The sequence below is a fragment of the Sceloporus undulatus genome, chromosome 1 (assembly GCF_019175285.1).
Source record: "Sceloporus undulatus isolate JIND9_A2432 ecotype Alabama chromosome 1, SceUnd_v1.1, whole genome shotgun sequence".
Classification (NCBI taxonomy): Eukaryota; Metazoa; Chordata; class Lepidosauria; order Squamata; family Phrynosomatidae; genus Sceloporus; species Sceloporus undulatus.
The window spans coordinates 181,555,464-181,575,017 of NC_056522.1; the positions used below are offsets into that span (position 1 = coordinate 181,555,464).

At 38.2% G+C, this 19,554-nt stretch overlaps 1 protein-coding gene across 1 annotated transcript in view; it reads right to left on the reverse strand.

Moving 5' to 3' along the window:
• MACROD2 (mono-ADP ribosylhydrolase 2) overlaps positions 1 to 19,554 on the reverse strand; it is a 1,190,526-nt gene that overhangs the window by 903,767 nt on the left and 267,205 nt on the right. Inside the window, exon 5 of the mRNA XM_042468449.1 lies at positions 7,392 to 7,508. Coding sequence (XP_042324383.1) covers positions 7,392 to 7,508 — 117 coding nt within the window. The remainder of the gene's footprint in view (positions 1 to 7,391; positions 7,509 to 19,554) is intronic.

Sequence of the window (19,554 nt, forward strand, 5' to 3'; positions counted from 1 at the left end):
TACATGAGTATAAACAGTATGTTTTCTAATAGGAAGAATAGGCATTTAAGCTTAATTACAGAAGAAGAGTTGAGAAGCAGACAGCATTTTATTAAACTGCTCTGATGTCTCAGAAAACAAAAAATATTACAGTCACTTCCTACAATGATCGCATAGGTTACAATATATAATTTAGCAATCTATAATATATAATCTACAGTGCAGTTTATTCTCTTTCTGGCATTACATCATCAATAAAAAATCTTAATATGTTTTAATATCCACATTAAAACAACAGCTCACGTGAAATAAATGGAAAAAACAATTTTCAGAAGTTGCCTTTGCTTCCTTCTATAATTGCACAAATGTATTCATCAAGGCCAAATGCAATGTCTTATAAAAACATTCAATTATAAATGGCACGCTGGGTTATTAGATGCTCTTTAGATGCAATTAGAATTTTTACCCCAGTTCAGTGTTCAGCACAAACCATGCTTAGATTCAATACCTTAGAGACGTTTTCAGCCACCTTTGACTTTTCCATATTTTGTGTGTTACAATCAGGAACTGAAATGTGCTTCCCTGGCATTGTTACCACTTAATCTACACAAAATTCTCAGCACTGTGAATGTGCAAAATAGTTTTATTGTGGCAAAAATGCTAAGTGTACAAAACGATATTGCCACTTCCTAGATGTAGTGTGGAAAAATCGAATAAATACTTCTTCATGGAGACAGACAGATACTCATCTGACAAATATAAATAACCCTTTCCCAACATTGTTTTATATTCTGATATCTCCACCACATACATATAAAATCTTTGTTACTGTTAATACATTTCTCACATATGTTTGGGGTCTAATCTTTTCAACAGAGGACTATTGCTACATATCTCATGCAAAGTACCCTATGAATTGTGCTTCCCTCATATGGCTGCTTAATCTGCCTGTATCATTGACACAGCATTGTGTGAAAAGCGAACTTGGAGTTAACATAAAGGAGTATGGATTCTCTTCCCCACACACCAAGATGGCAAATTAATTATGTGAGTTGCCTGACAGTCCTAATGCACTCTCTCTGTGGCAATTTTGATGTTAAAGAAATATTAATACTTGCAATTTGTTTTATCTTTCCTGTAAAATATAGAACCAGCCCATAGAGGTCAGGCTTCAATGGAAAATTTATATTGTACAATCTCTGCAGTTCAGAGCCAACTGGCAATCAGATATTTTATATCACATATCAGAGAGAGAGAGAGAGAGAGAGAGAAGGAAGGATTCAAACTGGAGAAAATCTAACAGTATGCCCCCCCCCCCCCGCACCAACTTTGATAAAGATGCCAGAACACAACACATGGATACATTAAGACCTAGTTATGCAGAGTTTTAAAAACGTTAACATTTATTTATACTTTATTCCTACTTTTAGCAGTCTTTTACGCAGTGTTTTCTGCTAAACCAGTGGATATCGTGAATCTATGTGCCATTTTGAGTTTCTCCCAAAGACTCTGAAAGCTCTAGTTTGTCCAGAATAGTATATTAAACAGAGTTATACAGAACAAGAATGCACAAATGTATAATGGTTGTCCTTTATTATTAGGAAAATATATGGGAGATGCTTACACAGCCATGAATAGTTCATTAAAGAATCAATGTTCCCTATGCCCATTCTTTTGTACCCTGCACCATCACACAACTAGAACAGCCACATAACTTTGATTACGCCATCCACTCAGATGTCTGCTTGAGGCAATTTATAACCACACCTACACACTTTAAAATGTTGTATAACTATGCCCATAGAAAAAAGACTGTCATCTACATTCGCCTCTGTCCTTTTTTTAATTGAGTGGGGAACCCTCCCACAAGCCAAAGTATTTAAAAAAAGATCTTTAAACCTTTAAATGGTTGCTTTCAGTCCAGAAGCCCATGCATTGCTTCTTCATTCCAAGTTTGCAGAAAGGCCTTGACTTTTCCGTTTCCCAACACACTCTGTTTTTTTAATCTGTTTTAAGAGTCCTGGCAGAAGCCAAATTTTGTTTGCTAAGTTCCATGCCATATGGGGCACAAGAGAACCTAAAGGGACTCAAAGTAGTCTCACTGAGCCCATAACCTCTCCTAAAAACATGGCCTTATACCTGGTTATCTGTAGACAATAGGCTACAACTTGTTGTTATAGGTGGGATTATCAGACGAGGGACCCATCCTTCCCAGGCAATTGTGTGAAGGACTTTCAGATGGGATTCATGCTTATCCTGTCTGGGAAGTGCGAAAGGGTTTCAGATGAAGTCACGCAGATCCTGTCATTATCCCATCATTAACTTGTCACTAAAGCGACATTGGCCGGCATTTTGCATTAATGGAAGTTCATGTTAATGCAATGCTGCTTTAATTACATGTTAATGGCGGGATCAGTACTACGATTTGAAAGCCTTTTGCGCCATCACAGTCATGGATGGGTCAAGGATGGGATAAGGACAGGGGAGTGATCCCATCCCTATCCCATGCCTGTGTAAAAATTTCCAGGGTCAGCATGATTTCTTAGTAATTTACGAAGCAAGCAAAGAACTTCAGAGATTTGGTAGAAATCATAAGGTCCTGGATCATAGCAAATGCCTGAGGAAGAGCCCCATTTACTTTGGCTTTGTTAATATCTACACCTCAACCTGATTTTTCTTGATAATTCTGGTGTGTCTTCTGCTTCTCCAATGTTTTGTTTGCTAAATGTGGAACCCCGGATAAATGTTACATACATTCTTCACCCACATTCGATTTCCCACTCGTCTATTTTATTTTTCTCCCTGCCCACCATTTTCCCAATTAATATCGGTTTCTATTTACCATCCTCCTTTGTCCCTTAAACACTATATCCCCACCCACCAACCCCCCAAAATGTGTTGCCTCAATCTAAATATTATTCATATCTGCTTTTGCAGTAAACTGCTTATTTGACTACTATAGGCTTCAGCCTATGTTCTTGTCAGTTTTTCCTCAGTTCACTATAACTATTAGGTTTTTAGTTTTTAATTTAAGATCCTGTTTTGTATATTATGCATGATTAAACACATGGTGATGAGGACACATATTAATACCATTTCCAAGCATACTTTGAACACATATCAGCCCTGTGTTGGAAGGGCAAAGAATGCCTTTCATTGCACTATGGAGGCTTAAACAAAACCAGGATCACACCTCAGTGTCTGCTGCTCTTTTTGAACAGGAATGCAGTATAAATTAGAAACCACACAATGGCAAAATTAAGCCAAAGATCTTTTTGTACTTTTCTTAACTCTTAACAGAATTTTCACCTATCAGTGAATGTGATATTGTTCTATTTTCCCTACTTCAAAATGTTGTGTCTGTCTAAAATGACAGATCTATTTAAAGTTATTTATGTCTGATGTTCTTCCCGTTTTCCACTTTAAGATTCCTTCAGAATCTAAAGTCATCATTGTTATAGTTCTCTCCTTTTTCTCCTGCATGAATAGTCTTTTATGCCTCATTTCCTCTTATTACATGCTAAATCTTGCTTGTAACATCATAATTAATCATTTCTAATCATCAGCAATGTCCCAGGTATTTCAACATTCTTGTCTATCTGAAGCATTCCCCTTAGGCTCTGGCGGTGATGATCAGCCTCCCTTGCAGGGATAAGTGGATATTGGAGCTCTCTGGATTTAAGATTATTGTGGCCAGATGAAAACCAGTTCAGAAAGGTCTGATTTCAAATCACAGACTACCTCATTCTGACCTCTTCTGACAAGGACAAATGCATTTGTTCTTCTCTCTGGAACAATATATCTAAAGATAATACAGATACCACCACCATTCTCCTTCAGTATGTACTTGCATGCCTGGATAAGTGCTGCTCTTGTGGTTGCACTTACAAAGATAAGAAAACAATAGATCAGTCAACAAAAGGATATTAACTTAGAGCATGTACATACCCTCTTTATGCATCCACTTTAAGCTTTAAGCAATTTGCCCATGAAATATTTAAAAAGTGTAGTCTCTAAAGGATAAAAGATATGGAGAAAGTGACAATGGCATTAATAAACTTGATGCCTTTCCTGTGAAAAGTGATGTCAGAGATATCGGTAAAGTTTCTGCTTCTTTGGAAAATGTTACACATTTTTATGAATCATAGTCCTTATGCTCTCCTCGCTTTTTCAGATTGTTTTAGTATGAGGACCATACAATTTTAATTGTAACAAATAAAGCTTTCCCAAAATCCAAACCAGCTTCAGTAGTGGTTGAAGAGAACCTATATCTTTTCTTTGGGGAAGAGTATTTACATAATGTAGCACAAATCTACATTTCTGATGATTTGATACAAATAAGAATGGTTGTTTTAAAGAGCTTCACGCATAGAATCATAGAATCGTAAAGGTGGAAGGTACACCACAGTGCTCTAATCCCTGCTATGCAAGAATACACAACTACAGTACTTCTAAAAGTTGTCCATCCAACATCTGTTTAAAGATCTCAAAAGATCCAGCCCTCTCCCCAGCGGCAGTCTGTGCTCTACTGTCCAACAGCTCTGACAGTAAAGACATCTTTCCAAATCTTTAGGTGCAATCTCTTTTCTTGTTATCTAAGTAACTTTTACAACACCCTTGGAAGGTAGGAAATTATGGTCCTCACAATGCAGATAGGAAACTGAATCTGAGAGATATGTACTTATCTATAACAATGTAAATATTGTTTTAAAATTTTAAATTATTCAGTTGTCCTATATGTAGTAGAATGTTGCAATTATTCTTATCATTTTATAATTTATATGGTTTGAACTAATTTTATTCCAAACTACACATATACAGTGGAACAGAAATATTTTAATAACAGTTAACAACCACAACAACAACAACAAAGAAGCAGCAGCAGATAAATTAGAAGTTTCAGCATCAGGATTCCTCATTTACAGATTTAGTTAAACTACATTAGCTGATCCAACATGAAAAGATTTTCTCAGACATTTTATTGTTGTTTTCAAATTACCACTAGCTATGCAGCCATGGATCTGTACCTTTCCTTTTGTGGAAGGGAATTCGGTTTGGGGTGATTTTTAGAAAATAAACTGATACAGAAGAAAAGTCTAGGAAGCGACCTTCCCTGGAACAGGTGGTTTTCTCTCTCCACCATTTTATTTTGCATTAAAAAAAAAAGAGAAACACTGCAAGTAAGTGAGTCTTATGTCTAGTTTGGCATTTACCCAGTGGACTATAGCAGTTGTGTACAAGAGGCTAATCCTGGTTGTTTAAAACTAAAAGATCTATTAAGTTACGGTAACTTAACTTGTGAAATAAACACATGTCCAGCTCGTAATAGATGTAGTACAATTATCATCTAGGATCATCTAATTTAATTATATTTTCATTAATGATATAAGACAAATAAGTAGACTTGTCATTTCATCTCAGGCTAATGCCTTGAAATATGTGGGAGGGGGAGAGAGATTATTATTATTATTATTATTATTATTATTACTACTACTACTACTATACAAGAGTGATTACTAATCTCTAAAGATAACTAATTAAACTGGCTGATTATTCCCATTGTGCATAATGCCACTGTGGCTGCTAAGCACTTATGTCACAGTTGGAATTGCCTGAAAGAATATATTTAGATTATCACTTTGGATTGATTTATATTTTTACATTAAACTGACCAGAAAGATAAATCTATAGACATACTGTATTTCCTAAAGGACTATGATTGTATCGATAATTTCTGGAGTGTACAAATTAGTATCAGCATCAATTTTCCATTATGATCTTGGCCACCACCAGCACTAACTCTCTATAATGCTTTGGGGGGAAAAAGAAAGCTTGTGAAATGCTCCTGAGGTAATTAGCACTGATGTTTGTTTCTAGCTGCAAATATGTTTCTTAACCCCAGAGAATAACAGCTTGTCACCTCCAGATGAGGTGTGAGACACTTCAAGGGCTGCAGGAAAGGCCATGGTATTGCCAAAAACACTAAGAATTTTGATGGGAGTACAACTCATTTTGTTGAAGTGCACCACAAAGAGAGACACAGAGAACAAAAATGCACATATAACTGGGATTTCATCATAAAACAAATGGTGCAATACCTGGCAAAGCAAATTCAGAAAGATGCAATTCCTGGAACGTATACAATCTCCTCCATTAGTACTAGACTGTATCAAAATTGTATTACTTCTGTAGTAATTACATGGGTGTGTACATGCGCCTTCAAGTCCCTTGTCAATTTATGGTGACCCCATGAATTCCATAGGGTCTTCTTAGGCAAGGAATATTCAGAGGTGGCTTTTGCCAGTTTGTTCCTCTGAAATATAGCTGACAGCATGTTATTCATTGCCAGTTTCCCATCTAAGCACTAACCAGGGCTGACCCTTCTCAGCTTCCAAGATTAGTCAGGATTTGCTGCCTTTGAAAACTGTTATTGTTGTGTACCTTCAAATTATTTACCACTCACAGCGACCCTAAGGACAATCTATCAAGGGTTTTTGTTTTTGTTTTCTTTTGTTTTTTTGACAAAATTTGTTCACAGTGTTGAAAACCTTTGCTTTCCTCTGAGGCTTAGAGAATGTGACTTCTCCAAGATCATCCAGTGGGTTTCCATGGCCATGTGGAGATTCGAATCCTGCTGTCAAGAGTCACAGTCTAACACTCAAACCACAAAACCATGTCTGTATATAGTATTGTATCCTGCAATACTATTTATTCAGTACATTACCAAAATTAAAATATTCCCCAGTGTCATTCATATCATACTTCTGTCAATCTCTACAGTGTTTCTTTCTCAGTATTTACTTTCCCAAGTATGGCTAAACAGTTATCCAGGAAGGTCAGTACAAATGACCCTTTCCTTATTTACATATAATGAGAATTTTGACAATTCTACTTTCAAAGCAAGAAGAAACATTCCAGTGCTGAGAACATATTCCCCTGAATGTTTAAGTGTGACAGATGCCATCACAGTAATTGCCAATCAGCCTATACACAGCAGCTGAAAACACAAAATACATCACTTTGATCTCCTTGACTCAAAATGCATTTCCCAATCATGAGATCTGCATCATTTACAGAAGCTGTCCATCCTGTAGCTAAATTTGAAAATATATATTTGGTTAAACCTCCCCCCCCCCCCGAAAAAAAGACTTTTCATAAACACAAGCTTGCATAAAATAATCTAAAGTCCAATATGTCCAAAAATAAGCATACTTTTTTCCCTTGCTCAACAGAAGCTTAGCTTTGCAAAATGTCTCAACTTCCCAAAGGACAAAGGTCATCACAAATGCACACTTAATTTAGTCTTACTGCTAATTTGGTAAATGAGTGCCTCACTTAATCAGTGTGTTGAAAAGTAAGATACATATAAAATTTCAGCTGGGAAAGAAATGTGTGGGAAGCAGCTTACTTACATTTTGCAGGCAGGTCATAACCACAAGTGATTTTTGCTTGTCCAGTTTCACAGCCACTCAGGTTGCGACATTCAGCAACCAGACAGGGCCCAGCTGCTCTATGTATACAGCCATCAACTAAAAAAGAAAGGAATACAGGGATTTATTTTATTTTATTTCATTGTTTGGAAAAGATAAAGACAAAACTTTTCATTGGTTTCAGAGTTGCGAGGAGCAGAAAAACAAATCTTCAGATTTTAATAAATTTTGGGCACCATCCAAAACCCAGTAGTTTTTGTCAAAGTATGTAAGGGTGTACGTTTTTATATAACATAAACAGAAGCAGGTTTTTGTCCATCTCTTCCTTTCTTGAATAAGGGGGGGAAATCACTTTCCATTGAACTGGTGACAACTGCAGTGGCATTTATTGAAGAAATGCCCAATGGCATAAAATGACTGTTTATCCGACTGTGACCTAATATTTTATTTGATCTCTGATGTTCTCAGTCTGTTGCCTCCTTATTTTATCAAATTCCATCTTGTATTGCTATCTGTTGTTTTATATGTATTTTGTAGAAGGTACGCCATTGGCAGGTTTTATTTTTATCGATTTTATTGTCTGTATGTACAGCGCTGTGTAAATCTACAGCACTATATAAATAATAATAATAATAATAATAGCCATACTGTATTGCGATGTAATGTTGTTCCTGAGGCATTTTTGCCCCCAAAAGGAAGATGGTTGCCCCTCACAAGTCAAAATGTTTTGTCTTATTTAAAATGTTTTGGGGGCAATGGGGGAAGACAAAACCATTTAGCACTTCATCTTAACAAATGGTTGAATTTGCTCCCTCAATGAAAATTAATAGTTTTCATATACCCTCCAAAAGACAGAAAGACACACACACATGTACGTTGGTTTACAAAAGTGAGGGCAGAAATACTCAGTCCTGAATTAGAATGAACAGATAAAAGCATTTGCAATTATCTAGAGGATGAATGCATGCAAAAATAAAAAGATGCTGGGACTATATATGAAGGAATTTTCACAGCACAATCCTGTCATCTTAATGTTGCTGATTATTTACTTAGCCACTTGCCAAATGAGAAGAAAATTTGGTTCTGCTATTATTATACGGAGTGAAAATGAAGGCATAATTCAGTATTACTTTGTAGACAGTATCTAAAACCTTTGGGTTAGTTGGTGGGATATTAAATGTTTGAAATTAATTAAATAAATAACATTATTTCTCTAAATTGCTCAGTACTTCCCATATCGTAAAATCTTTTAATACAAAACAATTTGCACCTCACAACAGCATCTCTCCTTGAACTTCATTCACATTACTACTGTAATATTCCAATGATTTAATCATTTAAATTGTAACAGCTGCAATTGTAATATCAGCTGAAAGTTACTGGTGCAATTCTTAGCACTTATTGGCCTCAGGAGCCTAAAGGAAAAATATTAGTGGTGGAAAAAATAGCTGAAAAGAAAAAGAAAAATGCATGGAAAGCCTTTTTTTATCCTAATCACAAGCAATAGGAGTTCCCCACACACACAAATAAAGTTTGGAAAATAAAAATTAAAAACAATTAAAACAACATAGTATTTATAGCTAGTCACTACATCACTGACAGTACAAATAATTTGCTACCAGAAATCTGCAGTCATCATATGTTCCCTTCATATAATATTATGATAAGGTATATGAAGTAATAGAATATGCCCACAATTCTCTAATACTAAAATATTTATGTAAACAAAGGTATTGATCCTTACAGATTTATTATATTCAGTAGTATAATGTGAAATATGAAATTCCTGGCTTTTTTCAGGTTGAACCCAGAGTCCAATGGATCTCTATGGAATAGCGGTCTAGAAATAAACTTTCATTCATTCATTCATCTTAGGTCCCTAATGGACTTCCTATCCTCCTTATGCATTGATGTAAGGAGGCAATGGGGTTGGTTAGACAGGACCCACCATGGATCATTTGTATGAATTCAGTTCTGTTCAGCTCCCCATCCTTCTCACTCCCAGTTTTCATCTTATCAGCTTACCCGATGTCTTGACATCCAAGGTTTTTGTGAAAAAGAGAAAATGGCCTGTGTGACCAAGGTAACTCCCAATCCTTCAAATGCAAAGTGGGGTGCATTTAATGGCCTCTTCGCAAGCCTCCCTTCAACTTGAGAAAATGTTTAGGAATGGGAACTGATATACTTATGACATTATAGCATGAAGCTTCCCTCCCAATAAATTTGCAGCTTTTTAAACATCTGAAACAGCAATGATTCTTTTCACATTACCACGCAATTGTGAACTGACAATAGGCTGCCCATGCATCTTATCACACTACCATTCTGTTTACTCAGCAGCTATCCAAGATTACCATATATACACAACTATAATTTGACTTCATATATAACTTGAGGGCAGGTTTTTGAGGCCAAAATTATGGATTTTGATATGACCTGTGGATAAGTCGAGGGTAAAACTTAGCAGCATATAACAAGGGATATAAAGGATGAAGCAAAGGAAAATGATGCTAAAGAGCTTTACATTTTTTGACAGGCATAACTGTTTGTGCTCACCCTCAAGGATGGATGGATTGGATGAGATAGTAGAAGGGGTTGATACTTCTTTTAGGTGCTTCAAGAAGAAATTAAGCTCTCACCTTTCACCAGGGCATGGTTCCCTTTTTGATAGAAAGGGGCATCAATTCCTGACGCCCCTAACCCTAGTACGGACCCAGTCCGTACAAAATGGTGGTGCCCGTTCCACACGGGGGCCGCCATTATGATGTCATGAACACGCCACCTCCAAAGGAGGCGGTGGAGACGTGACATCATCACGCCGTGCTGGGCGCCTAGAGCACCCTTTACGCGGTGCGAGAAGGAGCTCCGAAACGGAGCTCCTTCTGAGGTTTGCGTCCCTGGCGCAGCCTTTAGACGGCTGCGCCAGGGACGCAAGGGAGAAAGGGACTGAGCGGCCCCTTTCTCCTCCTCCCCGCCGCCATCGGGTGTCCTTGAGGCATGAAGCCCCAAGGACACCCCTTTCCAGGCCACGGGGAAGTGGCCTTTTGCCACTTCCCCGCGGCCTGGAAAGAGGCGGATCGGGGCCTCGGAGGTTGCTGTTGTGGCAGCTGAGGCCCCAATACAGCAGGGAAAGGGCTGCTTACAGGCCGCCCCAAACAGGTGGTCTGTAACGCGCCACCGAAACCTATTTAAATCCCCTTCTCTCTTACCCTGGAATGACTTCAATAAGGGGTTAACTGCGGGATTGACAGCTATTCATGGGATTTTCCCATTCATTAAAAGCAGCGACAAAAGTACTAAATGAGCATAGGATACCTACTGCCTTGCCATGAGGTTGTGCAGTAGGATCAGGCAACTAGAGTTACAAACCTGCTTCTATCCCACTATTTAAGAACAAAGTGATAATCTCCTTAGATACTGCCAGATATCCTTTTAGGCTTTTAGTATAGGTGTACATGGAACATCTTTTTTAGTAGGACCCAAGAAAATTTGCTGAGAGAGAATGGTTTTGAACATTTTACACATTTTGAAAACCTACACAGACTTGGAGAAAATCTACGTAACTGGGAATCTGACAACATTTCGTGTACAAGAGAAGAATATACTTTAATCACTTGGACAGTTTTGCTTACTGCAGATCTAACTTTTCATGGTTCTTGCTAATACGTGCAGCCCTTACCAAAGGTACAATGGGATCCATACAGTTTTATGTAATCAAAGTTTTAAATTTTAAAAAAATGCCTAATTGTTAAGTGAAATTAAATGTGCAAGTGGAGACCACTCTCCCCCAACAAGAAGATTTGTTCCTCCCCAGAAGAGGTCACAAACATGTACATATTCATTTATATGTACAAGTGCAGTTCTGGCAATAAATACAAGAAGGCAACCCAGATCCTTTCTCATTCAGATTACCCCAGATTCTTTTATTAATTTTCACCTCACATCACCCTAGCCAGTGGCATCTGGTTTACTAACATCTATTCTCAACCAAAACAGCCTTGATACAGAAAAAGATTGTTTTGTTTTGCTATATGTACGCACAAAAGGAACTTAAGAGTAGAGTCCAAGAATGAACTAAGCACTCATTTGCAGTGAAGCTTATATCCTCTACTTCTTTCCAAATGCAAAGATATATGAAGAGATGAGTCATTGTGGACTGCACAGCTGACAGATAAAACAAGATATTATATATATATTCAATTTTATAAGATGCCTGATTATCAAAATTCTAGTAACAATTTTTGGTACCCATTGCTAAAATAGGAAGGAACTCAATGCTGTTATCACTATGCCTCCCTCTGTCTCCCATAACTCCCCATAAACAAATTTCTTACTTTCTCATCATTGGACACACTAGCCTCTTTATTACTGCAGCTGTCTATTACTGTTTTCAGAACTTTACAGTGTTAGGTGTTCTAGTACTTGAATATTATTGCTAACACTCAGAAAAACAGATATAGTGGCATTAAACATTCATTATCGAGAATGCTAATTAACAACTTTTTCTATATCTATGTCACAATATGCATAATAAAAATATGTACTTTCAAAGCATGAGATTGTCTCTTTGGCTGACCTGCTAAACATTTACATATTCCCCCAACATGCTACAGATGAAAACTGGGAGACGTGTGGTCAAGCAACATCAGAGTGTGGTCAAAATGACAGAAATTATACATAAGGAAGAACAAGCTAGAAGAGGCTGCAACAGCTTGAGCCTGCTCTCCTGTCCTCTCCCCAAGGCTGAGCTAAGTGAATGCAAAATATTTTTGCACTTTGAACTCAGTTTGCAGCAACTGAAGCAAGCTAGGGACAAAAGGGAAAAGTGGGAAAAGAGAGAGAAACATTTCTTGTTAGCTGCCATCAAGGCAGCTTCAACTTATGGTGACCTCCAAGCAGGGTGGCCAGATGTCATAACCGCAAAGGAGGATAACTGATCATAAAGAGTAGGACATTCAGGAAAAATGTTGGACATTACAAAATAAAAGCTAAAAATGCTAATATAAATATAAAGCCATGCTTCTTAGGCATGCTCAAAATGAAAGACATTTTGGAATTCCTCCTGGACAGAAGGTTGAAATGTAGGCCATATCCTGGAAAGGGATTATGTCTGGTCTCCCTGCCTTCAAGTCACCATCAGCCAGGTTTAGCTCTTCCAGACTCAGGACCATAGCTTCCATGATTGAAGCTATGCATCTGGAATGCAATCCTTCTCTTTTCTTACTGCCTTCTACTTTGCTAAGCAATATTGTCTTTTCTAATGAGACATGTCATACCATGAAATGGCCAAAGTATGACAGTCTCAGTTAAGAACTCAAAAATATAGCTGTGAAAGTCTGTAAAATCAGTACATAAAGAGATCTTGTAGCACCTTTCAGACTAGCTGAAAGAAAGAAGCTGGCAGCATGAGTTCTCTTGGGCTTCAGTGGCATCTGAGGAAGGAGACTGAAGTCTATGAAAGCTCATGATGCCAACTTTGTTCTTTCAGTTAATCTCAAAGATTGTACAAAATCTCTTTACATAAACTCAGTTTAGTCATCTTGGACTCTAGGAAGAATTCAGGCCTGACTAGGACCCATGTATTTGTCTTTTTGGCAGTCCACAATACCATCAGAATTCTTCTCCAACACCTAACAGCTTTCTTCCTAACAGCTTTCTTCATTATCTAGCTTTCGCAAACATATGCAGAAATAGGAAATACGATGGCATGGACAATCCTAACTTTAGAATTCAGTGTTATACCTTTACACTTTAGGATGTTGCCTAGTTTCTTCATAGCAACCCTTTCAAGTCCTAGTCTTCTTTTGATTTCTTGACTGTAGTCTTCATTTTGATTAATGAATCAGCCAAGGTATAGGAAATCTTTGACTATCTCCATGTCTTCATTATCTACTTTAAAGTTACGTAAATCATGTCTGCTCACTATTTTTCTTTTTCTTAATGTTTAACTGCAAACATGCCTTTTAACTTTCTTTCTTGATTTTGTGAAGTTGAAGGCTTTCACAGCCAAAATCCATAAGGGGTTTTTTTTTGGGGGGGGGGGGTCAAGCTATTTGGCTGTGTTCTAGAAGAGTTTTTTTCCTGACATTTGGCCAGCATCTTCTAGAACATGACCACAAAATGGAAAGGACTTTGCGATTTGTGAGTGAATGGCTGCAATACAGGACACAAGGGTTCGACCAGAAACATACTGCCCAGTCTTGTCCAGATAAATACAGTAATGTGGGGTTCTTTGGAATAGAAGTCATTGGTGTACAACCTCTGTTTTTCATCATTCTGTTCATTATGGAGCAGGCAGAGATTCCAAGTCTGCAGAGTGTTACTGATCTGAAACAATGCAGAGCAGTGGAATTTATCACACTAGCAAGATCCTATGGTAAACCGGGATTTAAATGAGGGTTAAATTAGAGAAAACCTGGAAATGCCCGAAGTTTTTCACACAACGTTGCTGTTAATGTGAAATAACACGAAGTTAAACTGGAGGAAAACAGCAGCTTTTTACTTTCAGGAAATTCCAAAAGTAAAAAGGTGGCATTTTTCTCTGCTTTAACTTCGGTTTTGCGTTATTTCACTTTAGCAGCAATTCGGAGTGATAAACTTCCTGAATTTGTGGGTTCTGTTTACATTCAAATTTAATTTAACTCTCATTTAAATCTTGTTTTCCCATGGGATCTCAGCTAGTGTGATAAAGCTCACTGTCTGATTGGGTGCCAAATACTTGTTCCTCTGACTGTGCAAAAGGAGGTGTTTTATGTCTGTATCAGTAAGAAGAAAATGGTGGAAAGTTTGTCTTTTGCTTTGGAGAGGACAAAAGATTTCCAAATGGCTTCCTGTCTATGGAGTTTATCACATTAGCAAGATCCCGAGGGCAAATGGGACTTAAACACAATTTAAAGTACATTCAAATTTAAACAAAACTTGCAAATTTGGGGAGTTTATCACACTGAATTGCTTCTAAAACGAAGTAACGCGAAGTTAAACCACAGTTAAAACAGAGAAAAGCGGCAGCTTTTTACTTTCAAGATGTTCCGAAAATAAAAAACTGCCACTTTTCTCTGCTTTAACTGTGGTTTAACTTTGCATTATTTCACGTTAACTGCTACATCGTGTGATAAACTTCAGGCATTTCCGCATTTTCGTTGCTTTAAATCAGGTTTAAATCCCGTTTGCCCACAGGATCTCACTAGTCTGATAAACTCATATGAGCTTCTAGGCCTCTCAAACTGCAGATTCTCAGAATGTAGGAGCTCAGCAAGGAATCACTTTCTAAAGATAAGCATTAGCATTATTGTCGTCCAGGAGATGTTTCAATAGTTTTCTTATCTTTATGCCTATTGACAACTTTCCACTCTGATGCTTGAAGACTTGCTGCACCGTCAAAGGGGGGGGGTCTCCATTGCGAATTTCTTCATCCAGATCTTTTGGGGAAAATATGTCAAGTGCCACCAAGATGCTGGGGAGCTTATTTCTTGCAGTTGCAATCATTGTGTTGTTGCCCTTTATAATGATCAGCTTGAAGAGAAAACCCCAACCGTATCCCACTCCCTCTTCTTGTAATAAAACAGTGAGGGGTTAAAGGAGCATCTCTTCCTGAGAGTCTCAGCCAAGAGATCTTGATCGGTCAGGGACTGCGCTTAGTCTAGCCAAGGTTAAGGCTTTTGGGGGATAGTGGGTGAAGCACAGAAGGGTATCTGTTGGTATTTTTCTCGAGGATTGTGGTGCAGTTGCTGATCTGTGAATATGCTCAATGTCAGATTTCTCTAATGATTTCTCTCTGAGCAAAAGCTATTATTCCAGGTTAGCCAGAAGTGTGCTAAATCATGTTCTGCATCCTCTTGAATGCACTTAAAGCATATATTGAGAAGTTTTTCCTGGTTTTACAAATACTTAATCTTGTTGTTCATGGCATCATCGATTTCTTCTAGTCATCGAATTCTATCATTTTGAAAAGCTTCATTGGCAGCATCTTCAATATCACTGATTTGATTTTTGAAGGCTGATTTTGCATTGATAGGTTCTAGAGCAGAAGACTAGTCTTTTTCAAGGTCTTTTACTAGGTTTTCTCTTAACTTTTCTAATAAATCAGAGAAAGATAGGCCATCTATCATCTGGGGTTCATTTCTCCCCTCCTCCACCCCCTTCTACTCAGGTCACATGCCATGTTAGAGCTGGCTGGATCGTCCTCACCTTTTGATGATGACCAGGGCTCCTTTGCTGCCAGGTAGAAGTCTGTTATGGACTGATCTGCAGACCTTTTAGCTCCAAGCATTTGACTGTGGTGTTTTTAAAGCGATTTTTGCATTTTATATTGCTCCAGTTAGTGAATTCTGTGAGGTGACAGCCAGCCTGTCATTTATGCATCCGCCATGATCGACGGTCGGCCACCCTCACCATAGGGTTTTTGTGGTAAAGGAAAAGAGGTTAAGCATTTCTCCCATTGTGCAATAATAACCATGTTAGGTAAGATGTCAGTGCTGTCATTTCTGAGAAATCCTCTGGCAGTGTCACCCTTCACTGCTGTTGCAGCCCAGTAAACATTTAGCATATTTAGTCTGGTGCTGTTGCTTACTCAGGAGCATATTCATACGTAGCAGAAAGGAAACTGAGTTGTCTTTGGACGAGGGACTGGATACTGCATATAACACATTTCAGTCGTGTGTTTTTGTTTTTGTTTACAAAAATGATTTTGCTTTGTATTTTTTAAAATAATGTGTACTGATAGCTTTTAGTAGGTCCTTGTTTCTAATTGGATGTTAGCCACCTTGAGTTCTTATTTCCAGGCATCCATACCAAAACAGGAGAGTGGGTCATGGCAATTTCAATCATCCTTTCACATTCTTTTGCTCCCTTGCATCCTCCTGATGTAGGCAAGTACGCTCTGAGAGTAAGCGCTTCTGCTTAATGGGGCCTTAGCCTCTCTTTTGGCTTCTCTCAAGGTTTGAGGCAGCGCACAGGGCCCTGCGATGATGGTAGCACTGCTTCCTTCTTGGCTAATGGTATCTGGGGACCGCTGTCCAGGCAGCAATCACCGTTCCTCTTCTAGCAGTGCATCATTGGCCCTGTCTGCTTGGCTTTGTCCTTGATGGTGGTGGTGGCTCTGACTCCTTCTCTGTTGGCACCACAATCCTTGACCCTCCAGTGAGGAGGTAGGCAGGGAGATCAGCAGGCAGAAGACAATTATTTGGAAGTATGCAGCTGAAAAAGTGGAGTAACAGAGAAGTAATTGGTATTGTCCTTGCCAAATCATAATTGGTGGGTATACATTTTCATGTCCACTTGAACTCCTGAAATGTTTGCCATAAGACACGACTCACTGGAAGAAAAGAACTCAAAGAGTTCATGCTGGAAATTGTTGATCTAGCAAGAGAATGTGTTAAGTCCACTGCTGTCACTAAAGGCAGCAGAGACTGACGGTCTATCTATATTATGCTTTAGAAACTCAACTGCATGCTTTGAAGTATTTTATGCCTTTGTTAGCTTTCAGCCAGCCTGGTTTGAAAGGGGGAAAACATGCATAAATGATTCTTTTTAATACTCAAAATCCTGAACCTGTCTCATTAAATTTACAAGATGCTATTCTGAAGTGTATTTTAATCATCACAGGCAAGCACAATTATAGAATTGCATTTTCAAACCTCTCCATTTGAAACATTCAGTATTTTCCACCCGAGGAATAAATGTACAAAATATGTGCCTGTGCTGCTGAAATCCTGATTGTAAAGAACTAGAAGTGCAACCTGCGGTTACATAATGCTTAAATTACATAATATAAATTAAGAGATATAATGCATTAGTGGAAAACCTGACAAGCTTCAGAAGTCTGGAAGAGGTCAGACAAGGTTGATAGACTTCCAAGAAAATGGACATCTTGTTCATTATTTTAATACCTATTATAATTATGATCATGCATTGTATTATGTATCTTTTTTGTTATAACAAACCTTGGATGTTAAAAAAAATTACATAAGGCAAACTGTAATTTCAGAGATGATGCCCTATAACTAAGCTACAAACTGCATCCAATTTTAGAATACATTTTTAAAAACTTATTCCTGTTTAAATCACAGAGCATAATGATGGAACAGAGGGGCTGTTCCTGGATGACACAACCTTAACTTGCTAATGTTCACTTCCCAGAGTCCACTGCACACTGAGACCAATCTTGTATTTTTTTAATCTCTGATTTTGAGGAATAAGGCTGCATCTGCACTGCAGAAATAATGCAGTTTGACACCACTTTAACTGTCACATCTCCATCCTATGGAATCCTGGGATTTGTAGTTTGGTGGGGCACCTGAACTGTCTGACAGAGAAGCTCACAAAACTACAAATCCCAAAATTCAATATAATTGAACCATGGCAGTTAAAGTGGTGTCCAACTGCATTATTTCTGCAATACAGATGCAGCCTTGAAGAACTGTATGGATGAAGGCTGCCCATGCAGACGTTTTTAATGCACAAAACTCAGTGCACAGTTGTGTGGGGGTGGGGTGAGGTAGGAGAAACAGTAGGCAAGCTCAGATATTTTACATACAACACACAGTATGAACCAGATATAAATAGGATAATCAATGCATTAATTGAATGAAATTTCACATGAAATTTATTTGTTTGATCACTTGTAAAAATACCGCAGTCCAGAATACATTTAACACAACTTTAGTACTCTTTACCCAATATCCATGTGGATATGTATTTAAAAAATGCTATCATTTAAGGGACATTGGTGGAATATACATATTGCATGTGTTTCCAAAGGGATAGCCATGTTTTTTGCAAGAAAAATTAAGCTTTGTGACATCTTTTAAAACACTAACAGATTCATTATGACATAAGCCATCTAGAACTACAGTCACCCCTCTATTCCTGTGGACTTGAATATTTACGAAGAGGCGACTACCGTTACTTTCAATGGGGTGCACTCGGCACAAGCTGGCGGGCATGTGCTCCATTCAAGCCTATGGGGCTTGAATACTGGCAAGTTTCCGTTTTCACGGGAGGGGGTCTGGAGTGGATCCCCTGCAAAAACAGAGAGCCAACTGTACAATCTATTTCATCAGATCCTGAACAGCTATGCTGGGTTTCAGAAAGAGCTTGTAAATGCTACATTTTGGTACCACAGCTCCTAAAATCTCCCAGCCAGCATGGCCACAAACAAATAAACAAAGCCCACTTTTCAAGTGCTTGGCTACAGGTGCAGAAATGGTTAGTGGGCAGGACTGTAAATGTAAGGCCAGAGAGAAATTTTAAAAAGTACTTATAATGACAATTATTTTATTATCAGTGGCCATTTAGAAAACAGCTGTTGGCAGTAACATAAATATCTTGGCACTGGTCAAACTATCTGGTTCAGGGAAAAAAACCCAAAAAGCTTTAACCCATTTCAGACTTCCAGAGATAGCAATGAGCTTTGTCGTACATTGCTAACTCATCATTTGGTTCCTCATTCCAATCTTCCTTTCAAGTTTATTTATTTCAGAACTACCACATTAAGATCAATACAAAAGTGCACTACAGGGCTGAAATGCTCTCCCCACAACCACACACACTGTCTCTTCTATGTTAGATTTGTGCCCGCCTATTGTTTTGCATAAAGGCTGAGACAGTTGTCCTATATAAATTCAGAAAGTCGATAATGACAGATGGTGGGATACAGCACACTAGAATATGAGCAAGTAAATGGACCCCAATATTGAGGGTGACATTAACCTCTATAATAGTATTGCGAGGCCACCTGTGGAGTCAATGTTGGCATCTAAGTTTGTTTCAGGGTATGGCACCTATGTCCATATCCTTGTTATGTAATCAGTCTCAAAGATGCTACAAGATCTCTCTACATACTGTTCTTGCTAAAGAATGCCTGCTTTAGGTTGGGCTCTTTTTATAAGGACATACGTTCTACAGACCAGGGGTTCACAACCATTTTGACTTGCAGAGCCCTTATTTCTATGCTGGAGCCCCTAAGAGGCTTTACAAGTTAATGGTGTTTAGAAGTATATATAATAATATATTATTGTTATTAAATTTCATTCAATTTTTATTTCTTTCATTTTGCTAGAGCGGCCGTGGAACACCTGGGAAGTGCACGAGGAGCCCTAAGGGCTCCTCGGGGCACAGGTTGGGAATCCCTGCTATAGACTATGAG